Source organism: Athene noctua, chromosome 16 (assembly GCF_965140245.1).
Source record: "Athene noctua chromosome 16, bAthNoc1.hap1.1, whole genome shotgun sequence".
Taxonomy (NCBI): domain Eukaryota; kingdom Metazoa; phylum Chordata; class Aves; order Strigiformes; family Strigidae; genus Athene; species Athene noctua.
This window is the reverse complement of record NC_134052.1, coordinates 11,586,922-11,606,310: the sequence shown is the minus strand read 5'-3', so window position 1 is coordinate 11,606,310 and position 19,389 is coordinate 11,586,922. Positions and strand designations below refer to the sequence as shown.

The window sequence follows — 19,389 nt, the reverse complement described above, 5'->3', positions numbered from 1 at the left end:
AACGTCTCCCTGGTGGAAATGCTGTCATCTGTCCAACTGAGGTTGTGAGTGGAATTCGTCATACTGCGTAGTAAAAGATCTGTTAAATGTCCAGAGATTTGAAGTAACCCATCTTTCACTTTTTCTTGAAGTGAGCATGCTGAAAGTGCTTTGGAACTAAAATCACTGTCCGAACTGAAAATCTTACAGATACATTTTAAATGAAGAGAACTTGTGTGTGCGGGGTGAGACTGACATTCAGATCTTGATCTTGAATTCTTCCCTCTCCAAACTTGAGCCTGGAGGGACGTTCTGGACTGTGTGGTGTTGCTCTCAGACATCCTACATTAACAGACTTTGTGTACTTGTTAGGCCCTGGGGGAAGGGAAATCCATAATCAACACCTGGCTGGTGGATTTTGCTTCTAATTCAAGAGTCTTCTCTACCTTGTACCACTGCAGTCACCCTTCGGGCTGTTTCAGACACTTGCTGGCTGTTCCATCCTGTGCTCTGCAACCTCTGTCAGCTGCTGCAAAAGAATATCTGACCTCCACACTCTCTTCTCTGCAGGATTTTAGCTGCTGCAAAAGTGAGGAGAGTCCCTGCAGCCCCTGGTAAAGCCTGCCCACATGCTTTGGGTTAGGGCACAAGACCCTTATGTAGTAAACTGAAAACAAACAGCTGTATGATCTTTTTATTGTGCATTAGACTAAACATGTAGATTGAGATCTAGATGGAACCAAGAACATAAAACACAGGCAACTTTGGGTATTTACCTGAGTTACTAATTTGTTTCTCTGAGTAAGATTGTCATCCTAGTGAAAATCCAGTGATGGGCAGGAATAAAAGCCTTTAACCCCTCTGGTGCACTCTAAGTTCCTATAGGTTGTTCTATCACATGTGCAGCCCAGTTCTGTGGTGGTATTTTATGCTGCTCGGATGCTGTGATGTGCTTATGCACACATCTGCATGTGGGGATCTATGCTTGGAGGGCTTTGGCGATATGAGGGGAATCAATGGGGGAGGGAGGAATTACTACCAGATGTAGACCCCTGCCTTTATCAAGATCACAAGCTTTTTTGAAGAGGCAAGTCTCACGATCTTTTCCTGGTCAGGAACCACTTCATGACCATGCTGTCCTCGCCCCCATGGACCTTCACTGTCCAGCTCCACCTACCTGAAACTAAGGAGATCTTTTCACTGCCTCAATGCCAGAATTACTTGACTGTGTAGAAGCTGAAGTCCCATTTAGAATTGTTGACTGGGATCCCCCTTCATTTCCAGTGGCTTCAGTACCTGGATGAAGGTGAGAACCTGTAACCTCTGTGACTCTTGGAGTATATCTGCTAGTTATAGCTACATTTAGGTCCTGGATGAAGGTCAGGGTTCTGGTTTCCTCTTTTTTTGCTGTACAGCACTTGGAATTCAGCTCTTGACTTAATGCTTAACTTTGCTTACTACTCCTTACAGGTAATGGCCTGCTCAACAGGGTCTCTTTAGGTTTAGCAAATGCTGACCTCTTAAATTCCTGCTTAGCCTTGTCAACAGCCCGTACCTGTGCCTGGCTGGTTCACCTCAGCCTGTAACAGCTCTAGCAAGGCTCTGGCTGACCTCTCCACAGTTATTGTGTGGAGCAGTGTTTTTTCCCACTGCATCAGTGGAGTGGGTGGTGGTGAGGTACTTGACTTTGCAGGCAACAATCAGAGAGCGCCTTTGACACTTCTTTAAACCTATTTAAAACGAAATAACTTATTATTTGCTTTCGCAGATCAAACAAACTTGGTGCTTTCTTTTTAGAATAAAGACACCATGTATGTATGGATACAGTTAAATGTTTCTCCTATGGCCTTAGCATTTCATGTGTTAACTGCAGCTCTGTGGGTTACAACCATATTGCCCCAAGTGCACTATGTTGTGGCTTTCTCTGGGCTGGGGGTGTGCCTGTGTGTTCACAGCTTTAGCGGAACGGGACCCGAGGTGACCTTGGTGCATTATGAGAGTAAAATCAGAGCACAACAGCACGGCTAAGAGAATTCAGTCACCACTAACTTGTCTTTAAGCTGGTGGTTGTGCTCTATGAGGAGAAGTTGACTTGCTTTTCTTTCCTAACTCCCTACAGTAGCTCTACCGGACAAGTCTGTGGTTAAGGGCAATGACAGTGTCCCCGGCAGAAGGATTACAATGTGCATCTGGTGACAAGATGGCTGGAGGCACCTTGGGGCAGCTGCTGCAAAAGGAGAGACTGTGACTACGGGGGGTACTGGATGTGGAAAAGCTAAAAGCCTATTGCTGAAGGTCTGAGTACTCTTACAAAGCAAGACGTGATAGAGCAAACTGTGGAGAAGCTAATGGAAGAGACTTACCATAGAAATTAAGTAGGTTAGTTGTAGTGGCAACAGTTCACAATGAAAGGGTAATTTTGAGAGGGCTGGTAATCCAAAACCAGGGAGTCGGTCTTTTTTGCTGTTACTAGTAAGCAGCACATCCCCTTGCAGTGCAAGTACTTTTCGTTGACTTGTAACTTCTTGTAGCAGTGAGGTGAGAATACTTTCAGATTATTTTCCTTGTTCTTACTTATCCTGATGGCCAAAAAACGTTTGCATTTCTTATTCAACTGTCTGTCACTTTACTCTTCTGATGTGTTCTCAACAAAAGATACTTAATCCCCGTGTTTTACATATCAGTAGGAGAAATAATACACAGTATGTAAACAAGGCCTCTTTCTGGATTATTTTAAAACATCATTAGAAGATTGGGATTACCTGTTCTTGGGTATTCTGGTGAGGCTGAGTGATTTGTCTGTTATGTGGATCAGAGGCAGAAGCTGTTTCACAGTCCATCCTCCTCTGGCCATACTGACTCCAGAGTAAGAATGGGACTCGATACACAACTACCAAAATCCAGAATCGGAAGGCATTCCCTGTCTCATCCACTTTATCTGGTGCTAGCTTACAGACTCTCTTGAGTTTGCAATCCTGTCAAGTCTGATTAGTAAGAAATCTTTGGGTCTTTTATAGAACAAACAGTTTCAGTGGTGCTTTGGTAGAGGGCATGCTGCTTTCTGGTTTTAGGACTGAACTGTCTCAGCAGAAGTACAAGGTACTCTACCTGATTTGTCCTGTAAACCTCCAGGCCTGAACAGATGTCTTCAGGCAATATTCTTTGGCACCTTTCATAAAGAACCATCATCTCCCTTGCCCTGACCAAATTACAAGTGGGCTAATCACATTCTATTACTCTTGTTTCCCCAACCACTACAATGGATATCGCGGGGTTCTTCACCTCCTTTCGCTAACTCTTGGGTAGTGCTGTGGTCCATTGGCAAGCAGCTGTTCTGTTTCATGCCACAAATGGCTTGTGTTTTGCTGTTGGGCAAATGGTTTGGTTTGTTTTTCCCCCATGTTTTGAGTTTCCTGTACATTAAAGATTCTTCCTACTCCGTGTAGAGCAGGAAACAGAAGGATGTGCCACAGAGACAAATGGTCTCATTTGAAACGAAAGGTGTATTGGCATAAGATCTCCTCAAAAAGGTGGTTGACGCTGATTTTTCAAATCAAATAAACCCTTCTTTTAAGGAAATAACCATCCAGCTGTTCTAATAATGTCCTTCCACTTACCAGATGAGAAAACCACTGGGCACTGTGGAAGATGTAGCCCGACATGGAAAAGGTTTCTCAGGAAGAACAGCAGCATGAGGCACCTGAATATTGTTCCTAAGAGGCCTCTTGGCAACACTTTAGTGATGTGTTTGGGTTTATTACCAAATAAAGCTCCTTCTGGGAAAGAATGTGCTACGTGACTGTGTCCTGAGGCAGCACAGGTTTACAAGTTACCTGTTGGAATTAAGGCCCAAAGTCTCGTCTGCCTCTTAAGGAGCCTGGGCTTCTGTGGCCAATGCTGTCTGTGTCCTCTCCCCGAAAGCTCAGGTCAGTTTCCAGCAGATTTGAGAAGGACAGGGATTGCAAAGAGAAACAATTTCTAGAAGATTCTGTGGTGCTTAGTAACTACATACAAAAGGAAAACCCGAATTAATGTTCCCTCAGAGGGATGGCTATGAATAAATATCATTAGGTAGTAGAGAGCTGAGACGGAGCAGAAGAATAAGAAACAAGCAGGTGTTATTTAGCTGATCTGGGAGTGATTTATTCAGTGTGGAAGCATCCCCTAAGTACAGGTATGAGACCTTATTGATGCCTAAAAAGAATCAGACTACTCTTTTGAAAGAGACTAAAGGGTTTGTGTTTATTCTGCAGCCAGCCCATCTGGGAGTACAGAGGACTCTGCGGACACCACGCCATATGCAGAGTTACTGGGACCAGAGCAGAGAAGAACGGGTAGCGCACCAAGCTTTTGTGGCACTGCTTGTTGCCAGCCACAGAGGTCGTGTTGGAACTGTCAAATTTCTCCTGAGACATGGTAATATTAGAACACTTCTTCTCTGGCTGTAACTGCACAGCATACCACCTTCCTGCTTACCCAGGCCACAGAACTGTACTCAAATGGCCTTAAGTATTTTGTTAGGAGGTGGAGAATGTATTCAGCACATGGGTTCTGATATACCCATGAGACAAACACTTGCTAAGTGTAATGACCTTTGGTGTTAGAGAAATTCATACTGGAAAACAGGATTCCAATTTTTTTTTACTTTCCTCTTCAAGTCTCATTTTATTTATTGCCATTTTCTTATTATCTAGAAATGCTTAGTTCTTATCAGTCCTGTGCTGTGCTTTATCAGCCACTGAAACACAAGCAGGGTTGTAAGCACTAGTTCTATGGCTCTGACACTTGGGCTCTTTTGTTGCTTTTCAACTAAATCAGCCTTCTTTCCCCAGAAATCTGCATCTGCACAATGGACAGCCCTTTGGGTCTGAGGTCACTTGATTGTCCTGAATGAAAGGACATTTGTTTATGAAAGGACATCTGTTAATCACTTTTTCAAAAAAGAGTGGCTGCTGAGGAGGAAATCCCACCTTGTCTGACAGTGTTCCCTTCAATCCCAGTTCTTGAGTCTGGCCTCCTCAAAGTTTGTCCCTGTTAAAGGACATCGTCCTCTCCCAGCAAGTGAGAGCTCCCAGTGCAAAACTAACGTCAGGGTCTAGCTGTGGCAAAGCTAGCAGTGATCCCTGAGCAGGACAGAGAGCCCGTGGCTGCATGTGAGCTAAGGGCAGGATCATTTGTTCACTAGACGGGTTTGTTAATTCTACTGCTTAGATGCGACTAAATCTGCATCTGCCTTCAGAAAAAAATTGTGCTTTGTGGCCCGCAGGTGGCATTACCTCCTTTCATATGCCTCGTCCTCCTCGGCCTGCGGATGATTTTTCACAAGTGCGCGCTTTCCACCCCAAACCCCGGGGAAGGCCTGTGCCTCGGGGCGCTGCTGCGGGCCGTGCCAGCACTGACCCGCTCCTCAGCTCTGGGGCACGACCTCTGGGCCGGCAGTGGGACACGCTGCCCGGCAGCGGGGCTGGGGCCGAGCCAACGCACCGCGGTCGGCTTCCAGCGGAGGAAGAGACCCCCTGGCCCTGTGCCACCCTCCAGCGCTCTGAATCGGGCCCTGCAGCAGCCGTCTGGGCCCACGTCCTAAAATACACACGGACTAATTTGGTTCTGGCAAATTTCAAGGGACAGTCAGTAACTTTCCCAGAGACCCACGCCTCAAATATAGGTCACTGGGTGGGATTTGTAGGTTTTAGTTATGAAATAAGCTCATGTGCTGGTGATGTTGCAGCTAAGATGACAACCAGCTTGACAGGACAGCTCTCAAACATGCTTTTAATTTTTAGCTTAAGTATTTATAACGTTGTTTCCTAGCCAAACTGGCCATTTAGGTAATACGGTTCGTAGGAGAGCTCAAGCCTGTCTGCAAGTTCTCTTTGGAATGCTCCTTGCTAGGGTAATTTCTTAATAGCTGGCAACAGCCCAGGGTGATATAGTTTAATGGGTATTTCAGGGGACTGGAAATCCCTAGATCTTTAATCCAGTTCTGGCCCTGACTGGCTTTATTGCCTCTGGCACATCAGTTAAGGGTTATTTTATAAGTAGGGCAGTTTGTCTGCCACTGGAGAGTGCAGGCAAAGTTGATGTGCATGTAAGTGGCTAATTATCATTGCCCAGTGCTTGCTTAGTGTCTCCAACATTTTAAGCCTTGGGGCTTTGAAGGTTGGGGTTTCCTGAAGCCAGTGATGGGGCGAAGTGACTTGCTTGTCCACCTGCTTTTAAAGATTTTTAGTATCCCAGATTTCTTAGATGCTTACAGTCTCTTTATGCCTCTATGATCAGTAGGAAGCTGAGCTTCTGGTCTGGTTCCTGAAGGCTTATTAAGGACTTAGTGCTCAATCTTGAGCAGTTTCCATTGTTCTACTTAAAGAGACATTTTTCCAAAAAACTTGGCTCTTCCAATTAACCACAGAAGAGGTGGTTCTCAGTGGAACTGAGCACTCCTGAGAACTTGGCCTGCGGCCTTTTTGCTTGCAAAGCCCCATGTGTAGCCAGGAGACTACAAATAACCAACTCAAGTTGTTCTTGTTCCCTTGTGTCAAAGCATTTTCCTGAACTGATACCAGGATTGCTACCTAAATATCCAGTGAGTTGTGGCCTTGGTATTTAAGTTTGTGTTCCAGATCAGTGCCTGGGAGTAGGCATATCCAGAATGTGATAAAAATCAGTGTCCTGTTGTGCAGCATTGTCTTTCTGATCCTCATTTCACCTATTCATAAAAGATGCTGGCTGTGAACTTGGATACCTTTAGCCTATATCCCTTAAGGGAGAGGTTGTGGTTAATGATGTGCAGTAAGAATTGACTTGAATGCTTTGCTCCAGCTTTGCCTTGTGTGCGCTGAATGAAGGGGAGACAAGTTACATAGACCTAGTCCTGGAGGAAGGGCTGCAAAGCAGGACAGTGTGGCACCCAAGCAAAGGTGCCTGATATTCCAGGAAAAAAAAACCAACAGGGGATCTGAGTAATTGCCCCACCTATATTTGTTGTCAGATAGTCCCAGACAGAAATACGGAGTGCTGCTCAGGGTAAGCACAGTGAGTGTGACATGGCAGGTACCCAGGCGTGTGGCTGCCCAGCTCAGAGATGGATAGTTTAGTCTGTCCTGGGAGATGTTTCCCTGTGCTCACAATCCTCAGCTTCCTGGAAGTAAGTCCTTAAGCCTCATTTCCATGTTATTAAAGTTAAAATACTAACCTGGAATGCTTTAAAAATGCAGCTGCATCCCCTAAGCACTTCTCTGCCTCATTCAGGGTGGAGGGTTGGATGGCTGCCTAGTCTGAAAGCAGGGCTTTGCACCTCCTTTGGATCTTCTCTGCCACCAGACTGTGTGCTCTGCTGAGAACAGCGTGCGTGAACCAGGAGTGGAGACTGAGAAATGGAAAACACAGGTTCAATCTCTAGAACAATCTAATAAAAATATCCCCTTCTTCTGTTTTTGAAAACTGAAAGAGCTTTGTGGTGATTCTTTTACTTTGTTGCTATTGCTTTTCTCTCCTTCAGTTTAAAAGGTCGCAACCTAAAGGGAAAATCCCTTGTTGCTGTTTTGAATGGCCTGAAGTTACACAACAGAAATGGCAGGAGTGGGAAGTGGCTGCAGCTGGCAGGAGGGCGTGCTGGGGGAGTGGGGTCTTGAGCAGTCTGCAGAATGTGTGTGCCCTCTCATCCTCAGGCCTGTGTCGTGATCACTATTCCTGTATGAAAAATTGCTGTTTGCTTTTCTTGAGCCACACCTTCTCAGCTGCATCCAGTTGTGAAGATAATCTACCCAGAGTTTCAGAGGCAGCAGCCCTGTATAGGTTGACAATGGAGTTGTACTTAAAGTCCTTCAAATGTAAGATAAATACCTCTTGCCTTTCAATTCCTTATTCTAATCAAGTAATAAAGCAAGGTCCAGGAATTCGGGCTACAGCAAGTACCAATTCTGAAGCCAGTTACTGTGAGCGCAGAGGACAGGTAGCAATGCCTACACATGCCGATGTCAGTCTGAACAAATGAGTGCAGAATGCCTTTGCTTTGAGGGGACACTTGCATGGTATCATTTAAAGAAAGGTCCCTTGAACAGGTTTTACACAAGTGTTAATTCTATGTGACTTAAATACGTAGTTATTTAATAACTGCTTAGGAGAATGAGAAGATCACAGATTTTATCCAAGTGATCAGTAGGCAAGATATAAAAAGATGGTGCTTCTGGCATTTTGCTGAGCAGCTGAATATTGCAAGCAGGATTATAAAGAAAAGTCCTTAGAAATCCTTTATTCTTTCTTTCTATTGTCTGTCTAGACTGTCTAATCTGTACCCAAGCTTCTAGAAAGGGGGAGAGGATTTGTAGTTGCTTTTAGACATCATGCAGCATGCTGCATAGCTCTGGGAAAGAACAGCAAATGTCATATGGAGACAACTGGGTAACCTCAGGACAAGGATGCCAGGAATGGCAGGAAATTATGTACTATGTGATTATGCAGTTAAGGGCAAATATAAAATATTTTTTTGCTGGAAGCTGGAAACTCTCCCTTTGGAAAGAACAGAAGTCACCAATGTGTTGCAGCTGGGAAATGGATGGGTGTGCAGCAATCCAAAATTGTATTGGGGCAAATTAGAAGAGAATTAATATTTGAGTGAGAGAAGCCCTGGAACACTGTGTGCTGTTCTGGTTAGGTGAGAAAGGTGAAATGAAGCTAGAAGAGACCCCTCAGTTAACCAGGGGAGAGGAAAGAGTTGCTTTTCCTGAGCGAGCCAGGAGGGTAGGGCACTGCTGATAAAGGACCATGCAAGGACAGTATTGCTCTTTATTGAAGAGGGTAAATGTCAGGGAGGTAAAGAAGCTATTTACACTGAAGGAAACTGCTGGGATAATAAGACCAGAGATGAGAATATGTTTTGCAGCTCTTGTTAGGGAGGAGTAGGGCAAAGAGACCTAACCAAATGTGTGTGCCTGTTAAAAACACTGTTTGTGTGATAGAACAGTCTGGGAAACTGTTTGGACTGCATGACAGAATTGTGCATGCTGATTTTATTTATTGCAACATTGTGTTTGTTGCTTAAGGTTTCTATTCCAAAGAATAAAAATCGGATGTAGACAAAGCAGATAATATTGCCTGTCTTAAAGTAACCAGCCACACTGTAGTGAGCACCAGAAATAAACAGCAGGGGAGACAGCGGACTGGGATGCAGAGCTCAGACAGAAATGTGACTGTCGAAGAGACTGAGGCTCTGGATTTGTGAAATCCATGCTCAGCTCTGCCACTGCTTCATATACGATCCTGAGAACTTGACTTCTGTCCTATATAGTATCAAGAATCCCTGCGAATATTGTTTCTCTCTTGCACTGGTGTGCAGAAATCTGTTTCAAGAAGAAAAGCTGTAATTACCTCTTCAGAGAAAGAAAACAGGCAAGTAAGAGATTTGTGTTTCGAATTGCAACCATTACTTCTCTGTGCTGAAGCACAGGGCAAGGATCAGTCTCCAGAAGAGTTCAGTGAGGACTTGTTAATGAACTTTGGGTTCCTCAGATAAAGAAACAGGGAGATCATTGTGGAGAAGAAAATGCACTAAAAATGCCTTGAGTCTATGTTCAGGGCAGGACAAACGTCACAACTGTCTCCTAATATTAAGAATCCAAAGCAACCCTTTTGGAAGGACTGTGATTCCTCTTGATGCAAAAGGCAGTAACTTAAATAAAGATGACAAGCACTGGAATAATTCATCACACTTTCTTATCATTATCAGCTCAGCCCCTTTCCTCGCCTGGGCTGACTCCCGGTATTGCTCAGAGCCATCATACCGACTGCTGTTCCCCCAGAGCCTTGGGAAAGCTAAGGCTCAGCAAGCCTGAAACAGCCACTGCTGCTCTTTAGAAATAGTCACTGCAGCCAGGGAGAGCCTTTGATGTCTCTGAACCATCACCCTTCATACTTTCAAACATTAAATGTTCCCCAACCATTCCCCCTTTCTCTAGACATGCTTCTCATTTCCCCTGAGTTACACCCCAAACTTGCTTATGTTTACTTCATCCCTCTGAGCTCCTCCCACCCGGATACTGCAGAAGAGAAAGGCTTGGTGCAGTTGCCCCAAGTGAGATGCTATGAGGGCATGCCTGGAGGTGAATGCCATACTTCTACCCCCTGACAGATGCATACAGAGTCTATGTTGCAGTATTATTTTTCAGTCATGGTGCTGTTTCATATGCTGAGGCCCCCAGGTGAATGATGTGCCTCCCTGGACCAGAAGCTGTGCTCAACTTCAGGTGGCAGACAAGCCTTGACCTCTGCTCCCAGTTCATAGCCCTGAAACTTCTTCAGTATTAAAGTTTCTCTCAATGAAGACAGAGATGTAATTTCTTTTAAAATGTGCCATTTATTGATGGAACTTCCCTATTCTGTGGGGATATGGACCCCTCCAGACTCGGGCAACACTTGAGTAGAGTTTTGTGCTCACGTGTTTCGTCAGCGCTCCTGGGAGCCTAACACCACTGTTGATCTTGTCTTACTTGTGAAATCTAGCCTACAGCAGACCTCCCTATTCAAGTGACTACTGAAATTCAAGAGCAAAGACCTGTCATTATTTTGGCATTGCACAAATAACTTGTTAGCTCAGTGAATTTTTAAATAGAAAAAAAGAACAAGCTTGTTGTTATACCTGTTCCATATTTATCAATAGACAATAGTAGTGCAGAACACTGTGGCAATCTTTACATTCGTTTCTGAAAGTGAATCAAATGAACAGAAATTGTTAAATGCCAGAGTACAATATAGCTTATAAAACCCAACAGACATCAGGAAACTTGTACTGATTGGGCTCTTAGATGTTGTTTTCCTCTTGCTTAGGAAAGAGAATTGTAGTCAGCTTGCAATCTCCCCGACATTGTTCGTGAAGGAAGCAGACAAAAAGTACCAATGAAACAGAAGGGCTGCAATTTAGTTAATTTTATGCAAAACACAATCAGCATTCAAACTGGGAGTTACCAAGCAGAAATGTATTGATAGAGAAGCCAAAATATTCTCTGTGCATAAATGGTAAAATAGTAAAACAAAATTTCAAAGAGACTCCTGGAACTGATGTAACTACAGGCCAGAGAAGATGCAAGGGTGAAGTCTGACACTGTCAAAGTCACGAGGAGTTCAGAGAGGCTGTGATTTAATCCCTGACACCCTAGGCCTTGCCTCTATGTGGTATGAACCAGGACAGCTCTGGTGTGACAGAAGACCTTGTATCAGTAAGGAAAAATAGAAACAACTTTTTCAGAAGAGTGATTAGAAGAGAGGGTGACTGCTTGTAAAAGATGGTTGCAAAGGATCTGTGCTAGGGAGAGGGAAGGGTGATAAGGAGGTAGTAAAGGACAGAGAGAAATGGAAAGAGCTGCAGATCAGCTGGGGACTGTAGTTATGAAGGTGACAGCTAAGCAGGGATCTGCCTCCCAGTCCTGGGGACCCCCAAATTGGTGATAGTGGGCATTTTGCATTTTACTTACCATGACAGACTTCTGTTGGCACTGAAGATAACAAGATAATAACTTTGTGTAGAACAACGTGCACTCCTCTTTCCCAGACCTTGTGCACCCCACTGAAATCTTCTGATTAATCAAGCTTTGTGCCTCAAATCCCTAAAGGCTCCAGTCCAGCGTGCGTTGCCTCTCTCTCTCTATAGCATAACCTCTGACTATAGCAGAACCCCTGTATGCATGCTTTCTCTGCCTTCATTTTCTTTGGATTTGCAGTGTTCCTTCAGTTGTAACCACCAACTGTGTTCAAAGACAACCAGAAGTTGTTTGTGAACCGTGTCTGAGGATCATGCTGACCATTAACATTTAGAAAGGATAGTGGTTTGCAGAGGGAAGCCAAGAGCTATTCGCTTTGTACTACGCTTCCAGCATCCCGTTTAGGTTGGTTTAGTGCCTAACCTAGGCTGCAATTGAGGTTAGTGCTTTGGTTTTCCTTCAAGTTCCAGTTCTCCATACACTGCTCTGTTTGCAACCTTTGCTTGACACAACTGTCTGGTATGGTTTGATGGTGTTTTGCTAAAATTCCTGTGTGTACAGAAGCTAATAAAGGAACTGTCAACTTAGAAAGCCCATCTTAAAATATGGTCCTACTGGCCTGGGATAAGAAACGCAGAGATCCCTTGCCCAAGCCTCTTCCATGGAATTTGTGACGCTATTTCAATTCCTTTGGTTTCCAGTAACCAAACAACCATCGGGGTCAAGCAAAAGTCAAGGTATAAAAAAATCATTGCTATGAGCCTCCTTACCTATAAGCTGGCTATGTGTTAGAGGAATGATCTGGACTACAGCACTTGTCTTACATCTCTTGCTGAGGGTTTGTATGCATAATTCAAATGTGTGCATGTGTTTGAATTCCAGTGTGTATTGATTGAATTGGTCTCTGATAATAAACAGTATAAATAAATCAGATGGGAGTTAAAGCATTGATGTGCTGTATGGGGGGAAAAAATTAAATTCAGTGCAGTGACCTTGAGCAGAATGTAATTTCAAAAGTGCCTTAAGTATGCTGATGACATAAAATAAGGCTGGGGAAGCTGGAGGGGCAGGAGTGTAGGGGACAGAGGAACAAAGCAAACTCATTCAAAATGATTTGGATTTATCAGGATTACAGGCAGATAAGTGGCTTATGCAGTTTATTGTAGGGAAGAGTGAGGTAATGAGGCCAGGGACCAAAAGTAATCAGACTCCAGACTGAGTGAGAGCAGTGTGGAATACAGATCAGAACATGGCGAAAAGGGCACAGCCAGCACTGGGGGAAGTCTCGTCTAAGGTGAATAGCTGGCTTGATGCTTCTCTTAGAGCTCGGCTCTACAGCTGCACGCACTGCATGGCTGAAGAAACGGCTGGTCCTGCTAAAGAGGTTCCTGTTCAGCACTGTCAATCCATGAACCGGCTTGTAAATAAGAGCTGGGTTTAAAATGATCTTTCTCCTTGAAGATCTCCAAATGTAGTTGTACCTCTTTCTGGGAGCAAACCAAGTAAAGCAAAGAGGAAGTTGGAGGGAATAGAGCTACGACAGTACGACTTAGAGGGACAGAGTCAGGCCTTATCTACGGGTGTAAAAACATGAAGGAATCCTTTCACGCTGGTTTGACCAGGCAAAAATCCTTCAGAGGCTGTAAGATGTGTGTCTGCTAGTTACAGATGAATAGAGGAGAATTCAGCTTTTGATGTTACAGGAAACATGATCTGTAACTGAGCTGCCTAATAGTCCATCACACTGATTTTAGACTAGAAAAATTTTTAAATGTATTGTTTTGGACTAATGAGCACCCTGCTGGGCCACAGTACAGCAGAGAGAAATCAGTGAATCTTTCCAGTTGGCTAATCTGGAGGTAGATTCCATGGTTTTGAAAGTACTTGTTTCTTCTGTTTTTCTTTCCTTCTTTTTAGTTCTAATTTTCATTTTTTAAATGTTTAATTTCTCCCCTAAATTGTAAGCTTTAGATTTTTCTCAGCTGTGGCCAAGTAGCTTTGAAACCCAATCAAAGGCAGAAATAATAAGAGGAGTGCTCTGCACTGAAGTCTGTCGATGTCCTCACAGCTTTTTTTATTCTGTTAGATAACATATTAACCACCCCTGTTTAAAAGTGCTTTCTCAAACTTGACCCATATCTCCACGCATCTTTTTTTTTTTCACAGAACGAATCAGATATTTGAAAATGTAATCTTCCTGTATTACCTTTTACTGCCCTGTTTTCATTTATGTCCAGATAATTTCCAGTATCTTAATACCTAGGGCATATCAATAACACATAAATTTCTCTTTTTCTTTGAGTCCTGCCTGCTTGGTGCTGCATTAGATGGAAATCCATTATTGTCTAGAAGCCATAGCTGCATGTGTTATGTTTGCCAGAGCTGAGTAAGGCAGTGAGGAGCTACAGGGAAAACTGAACTGGGAAGGACAGAAGCTAAGGCAAGTCAGAAATGATAACGTGATCTCATACCCTAGTCCTTAGGTCATATCAGAATATAGTTATGAATGGGGAGTGGTGAAAGAATCCTTGGGGAAATAAGAGATGCACTTGGAATTTTTCCTTTTTTTAGTCTCTTCAGGCTTTTGTGGCCTCTGATTAACATGCTGCCCAGTTCAGGGTCCCTGCCTGGGATACCAGAATATGCTGGATGCGCTCTGAGATGCGCTCTACCCCCACCCAGGGACATATATCTGCCTGTGATTGCTTGTGGTGTTGTAATAACAGTCACAAAAGAAAGATGACCTCCATGTGCTTGTACCCCATCTTTCTGTTATCCATTGGCTCTCCACAGCAAATGGTCAGTGTTAGTTAGAGTCTGTATCCCTGGAGTTCTGTTGTCAATTTGGGCTGTTGTCACACACTTAGCTAATACCCTCTAGTAATTTTATTGCTTATTCACATGCACATTTAATGTCCTTAGTCATTAGACTGAAAAATGTTAACCTTGTCATAGTTAGTGACTGGAAGCAGAAATGTCCATTTAATTCTTAAGGGAATGAATTCTAATTTTCTGCTTGTCAGAAAGTGACATTTTACATATTTTTCTCTTTTTCTCCACCAGTTTAGTGCTAAATTTAAATGTGTGTGTCATAGGAATAGACCTTTTGTCTGTGCTAAACACCCCAAAAGCCTTGGCGGGTATCCAATGAACAAGACTCTTGACCAATAGCTGCTGCTAGAGCTCATTTGATGCACTGAAGAAAATGGGAGGTGAGAATGAAAAGTTAGAGATAAGAGGTCATTGCAGAGGGCACATTAGCATTGCACGTCAGAATGATTTTTTTTTTTCCCCTAGAAAATATGGATGAAAAACAACTCATCTGGAATAAAATATCCAATGAAGAAACAAATTATGTTAATCAAGCAGGCTAGTACTAATATTTGTCATTAAGATGTGACACCTTCTATTTAATGTCACAAACTACTGGGAGATTTTGAAAAATGTACTGGTTGGGAGGCAAGTTGTCTGCAGATACTGAGTTCACTGTTCTATGAAAGGGAATAACTTGTGTCTTGAAAAATAGATGGCATTTATGGCAAAGAGAAATAATCCTCCCACAGATTACAGCTGTTCACTGCATTGTTGTGCTGGTGGTCTTATCTCATCAGTGGATATTTTATAAGGGTGGTTGGTTTTATTTTTTTGGATACATTTCCATAAGCCTGTTCTGAGGAGGACATTGTGTGCTGGGAGCTGGATGTATTTTGAGAACGAGACACCACTACAAAGAACTCTGAGACTAAATTGCAAAGATGGATGAAGTAAAAATGAAGGATGGTTATTTTGCTTTTTACAGATGGGAACTGAAGCAGGGGAGAGTGACTGTTGTGGCCAGTCACCCTGGGAGTCCGTGGAATTGCATCCTGATCTTTGAAGTCCAACTCCAGTATCTTTACCATATATTGTCTTTCTGTTCCCTCGCTGCTGAATGTAGATTTAATATGCACATGTGTAATGAGCCAAACATGTTCTGCATATGTTTAGCCAAATTCTGACCTTAGAGACATGAGGCAAGTTCTCCCTGATCTAGTTAGGAGTGCTTTCATGGCCGGGCTCAACCCAAGGAGCGCAAAACAGTGTTGGCATTTCATTTATGAAACTAAAGCCCTTCCTGGGCTTGAAGTTCAATTCATCTGCCTGTTTGGTGTTTTAACAAACTTGAGCTTCTCTGTGAGTTCTGGAGAAGAGTTGGCAGGCCAGCGGGTAATAAACCGCATGGCTGATTGTCTGACCTCTTGTATTGTCTGCACACCCGATGCTGATTAATGATAAGCATGTAACAAATTAATAAATCAATACCACAAACAAATAAACTATCCATTACAGTGGCCTGTCAAGTCTGTGTCTCCTCTGGGCAGGGAGAGAGACACTTGCAGGTATCACATTCTTCACTGTCTGTAAATACCTCTGGACTATGTGCCGTCTGGACACCTTGCAGATATGACATACAGATGAGGTTAATTATATTCCATAGGTAATTTGATACATGCTGAAAAAAGCATTGGAGGTTTTTTGCTTAGTTTTGTTCTCTGCATATGTTCTTGAAGGGAAGGTGAGTGGTCAGCACAGTAAATGTGGGCTCAGGAGGAACAAGTTCAATATGCTGTCTTCCTGTACAGCCTTGGCGTCTTGCCTTGAAGGGGTTATCCACACTGACTAATTTCAGATGACTACCTTTGAAGTCTAAAGATAAGACCTTATTGCCCAAGCTCCCTCTGTAGCTTTGTGGAGAAAGCAAGGATCCTATAAATTATCATTTAAAGGTCTGAATTTGGACTCCAGTCCTGAATGATAATCAGAGAAGTTTAAAACTAATCCATGTGAAATACCAGACATGACTGACCTTAGTCTCTGTGAGCCAGAATCAAGCAACAAATTGAGTCACTGTGTTGTCATCAACAGGCTGTTCGAAGCACACTTTTGTGCATCTGGCCATACTTTTCAGAAATAAAAAACATGTAAAGGTAGTGTGATACATTATGGAATACAGCTAATTAATGCCCTTGAAACAGAGATTCAGATAGAATTCAGAGGTGGCTTCTGAATCTGTACAAATACCTTCAAATCCAGAATGGAACAGGGGAGTAAATAAATTCCTGATTGGCCTGACTGATTTTTCCATTCTCCTTACATAGGAAGTGTGTATATACTTCTGTTGCAGTTCTTTGGGCATGATTTATATATTCTAATAAATAACAAGTATATGTGTTCATAATTAGAAGGGACAATAAAGAAAAGCTGTTGATGAAATTGAATTATGCATAATAAAGCTGTAATTTTATAGAGAAGTCTGTAGTCATCAGGAGAGAGTGAAGCTTGCTTGTTTTATTAGTGTTGTGAGAGACTTGAGCTGGAACTACAGTCTTATAAGCTTTAATATTTTATGATGTCTCATTGTATTACAAAGAACTTATTTTCTAACTCCTTATTTCACCCATTTGTGGGCCTTTCCTAAAGCAGCATATCCTGCCCTGTATTCTAATCTTACTGGTTTCCTATCCTTTTATGCTATTCTGGCTCTGCAGGCTGTGGGTCAGCTGTTGTCTAGGCTTAACTTAAGGAACATGTGATTAAATATGGCTGTAAATCTATTCAATACATTTTGGACAGATATGATCTTGCCTCACCTGGCAACTTCATTAGACGATCTGGGAGTCAGCTCAAGTCTAAATTCAGAACCGTTTCATAGAACAACAGACCTGGGGAGGTTCACAATCTAGTCCAGGGCTGCCAGATTGTAGGTCTGATATATTTTATGTCAGGTATCCAAAACCTACCGAGTTTAGGTGAGACCAGAGGAACAAAACAACCTTTTGGAACCAGAGGTATAGGAAAAACTCTGCAAATGATCAGCTGGCCTTATGGGGACCATTCAGTAGGCACAGGCTTATAAGGTAAGTGTGTATTTATCTACTTCTTCACATTTAAAAATGTGAAAATCATCAGTACAGAGCCCTTCTTCAAAACAGAAAGAGATTTGGCTCACTAGGTTTGAAGACCCTTTCTCATATTCTGATGCTTTTATCACATCCATGACTACTATCTGCATGTGCGTTATTCAGCTCCAAACCAACTATAGCAACAGTGCCAAATACACACATGAAATGAATATAAAATACATTCCAAATAATTGCTGTATTTATGTAATCTGGTGTCTTCTGTGTTCCACAAAACCTCAACAGATTGTTAACTCCAGCAGAACCAGCAAGCTGATAGGTGCACGCAGCAGTACAGAGTCTGGCTCCTCAGCAGAAAACAGTATGAGTGGAACCAGCCTGGTAATGCCTGTCACTATTGACAGTTAATGACTGATTAGCAATGACTCCAACAGCGCAAATAAAAGGAGAATTAAAAGCAGATTTAGGCAATTCTTTCTCCTTCTTGAGTCCTTTAAGCGTAAAATACTGCACAAATGCATGAGGGACATTTTAATTGTGATTTGCTGTGCATAAAGATTGTTCTCTCTCAAGATAAACAGCATTGACCCAAGGTAAAGGAGTTAAGTCTCAAGCTGTCCGTTGCTAGCACCTATCCCATTAAATTGCTTATTTTCTCAGCACTCCTACATTAAACAAACAGAAGGACAAACAAACATGGTGAAAAACCTGTTTGGGTCAGAACTATGGTAAGAGCTGGTGAAACTTTTCTCATTTGCATATAAGTAACTCAAAATATTGAGGACACAGCTTCTAGGAGAAGAAAAACATCAGCAGTGCTCCCTGAGAGCCAAGTTATTGTCTAGTTTGCACTGCAATGTGCTGCCTTCCCCCTGGCACTGTGCCCTGGTCAGAGCTGGCTCAAGAACCCCCAGAAGTGTAGGCTGAAGTGAATTTTCCTACTTTAAAAGAGTCAGGACCCCTTCAGGGCCCCTTCTCCCAGTCCCTGACCCAGCAGCACCACTGCTCACACACACTTATTTCTCCTGTGGCAGAAGCAGCAAAGCCACCCTGACTTCTCAGGACCTGCACTTAGGCAAGTGCTGCTCCTAAGGATGCGTTGCCACAGAGAACTCCCAACTTTGCCCGTGACTACAGCCAGGAAGGAAATTAGGTTGGGGACAACATCTCTCTGCCCAAGTGAACCAATAAACAGTGTCCCTCCACGCTTTCTCTCCAGCTGTCAGCTCTATCTAGGCTTCTACTAAGAGACTGTAAATACGTGGGGTTTGTTCATTAAGCAAGTATAATGCTAAGATGGAAGCTGTAATGCACATGATGGAGAGCGCAAGAAATTACTACCGCTTTCATTTAAACAAAGGACATGACTGTGCTCTGGCAATAAGAGCATAATGGCTGCTTAATTTTTCCAGACAGGGAGTGTAGCTCACTGGGGTTTTTTGGGCTCTTGCTTTGTTTTTGTTTTTGCTCCAGCTTTTAAGGATGAGAATGTTGTGTCTGACGCATGTCAGCAAGCAAAGGAGATTCACTAGCATAGCTGGGTTCATCTTGCTCCCCGGTGAGGAATAAAAGCATTAACCGTCTCTCACTTCAGGAGGAGAAGGGGGGGGCTGTTTTCAGCCTGCGAGAAGTGAGAAGGCATTGTCAGGTTTAGGTCAGGCTGGAGCACAGGGCTGCGTGGCGCTCTCAGCAGGACAGATTAGCTGGGTGTCACACGGCAGCCTGGAGGCATTATTTGGAAAAAGCAAGAGACAGAAGTGTGTGCGTGCAGGGTGTGTGGGGGGGTGAAGGCTGCCATGCCTTGTTTTGGTGCAAGGCTGTTCTCTACAACAATGATCTTTCTGGAAAGCAGACTCAGAAAAATGGATCGAATAAAGAGCCTTTATCAAGCAAGCAGGGAGAGAAAATGGCCACTTCTACACTCCCTATAACAGAACTCTAAATAATGCTGTTACCGGAGCTCTTAAAAACATTGTTTAACAGGAGTCCTCCCCAGCCACGTTTAATCCCAATCCGGTCCCTGCAAGGCCTGGTCCTGC

General features: G+C 43.3%; 1 protein-coding gene across 1 annotated transcript; it reads left to right on the top strand.

Moving 5' to 3' along the window:
* Window positions 1-1,104: 1,104 nt before the first annotated feature.
* ANKRD60 (ankyrin repeat domain 60) lies at window positions 1,105-18,882 on the top strand. The gene is given in 5 exon segments (XM_074920607.1): window positions 1,105-1,285; window positions 2,099-2,236; window positions 4,233-4,305; window positions 4,307-4,395; window positions 18,824-18,882. Coding segments are annotated over 5 exon segments (540 nt in total).
* The last annotated feature ends 507 nt before the right edge of the window (window positions 18,883-19,389 follow it).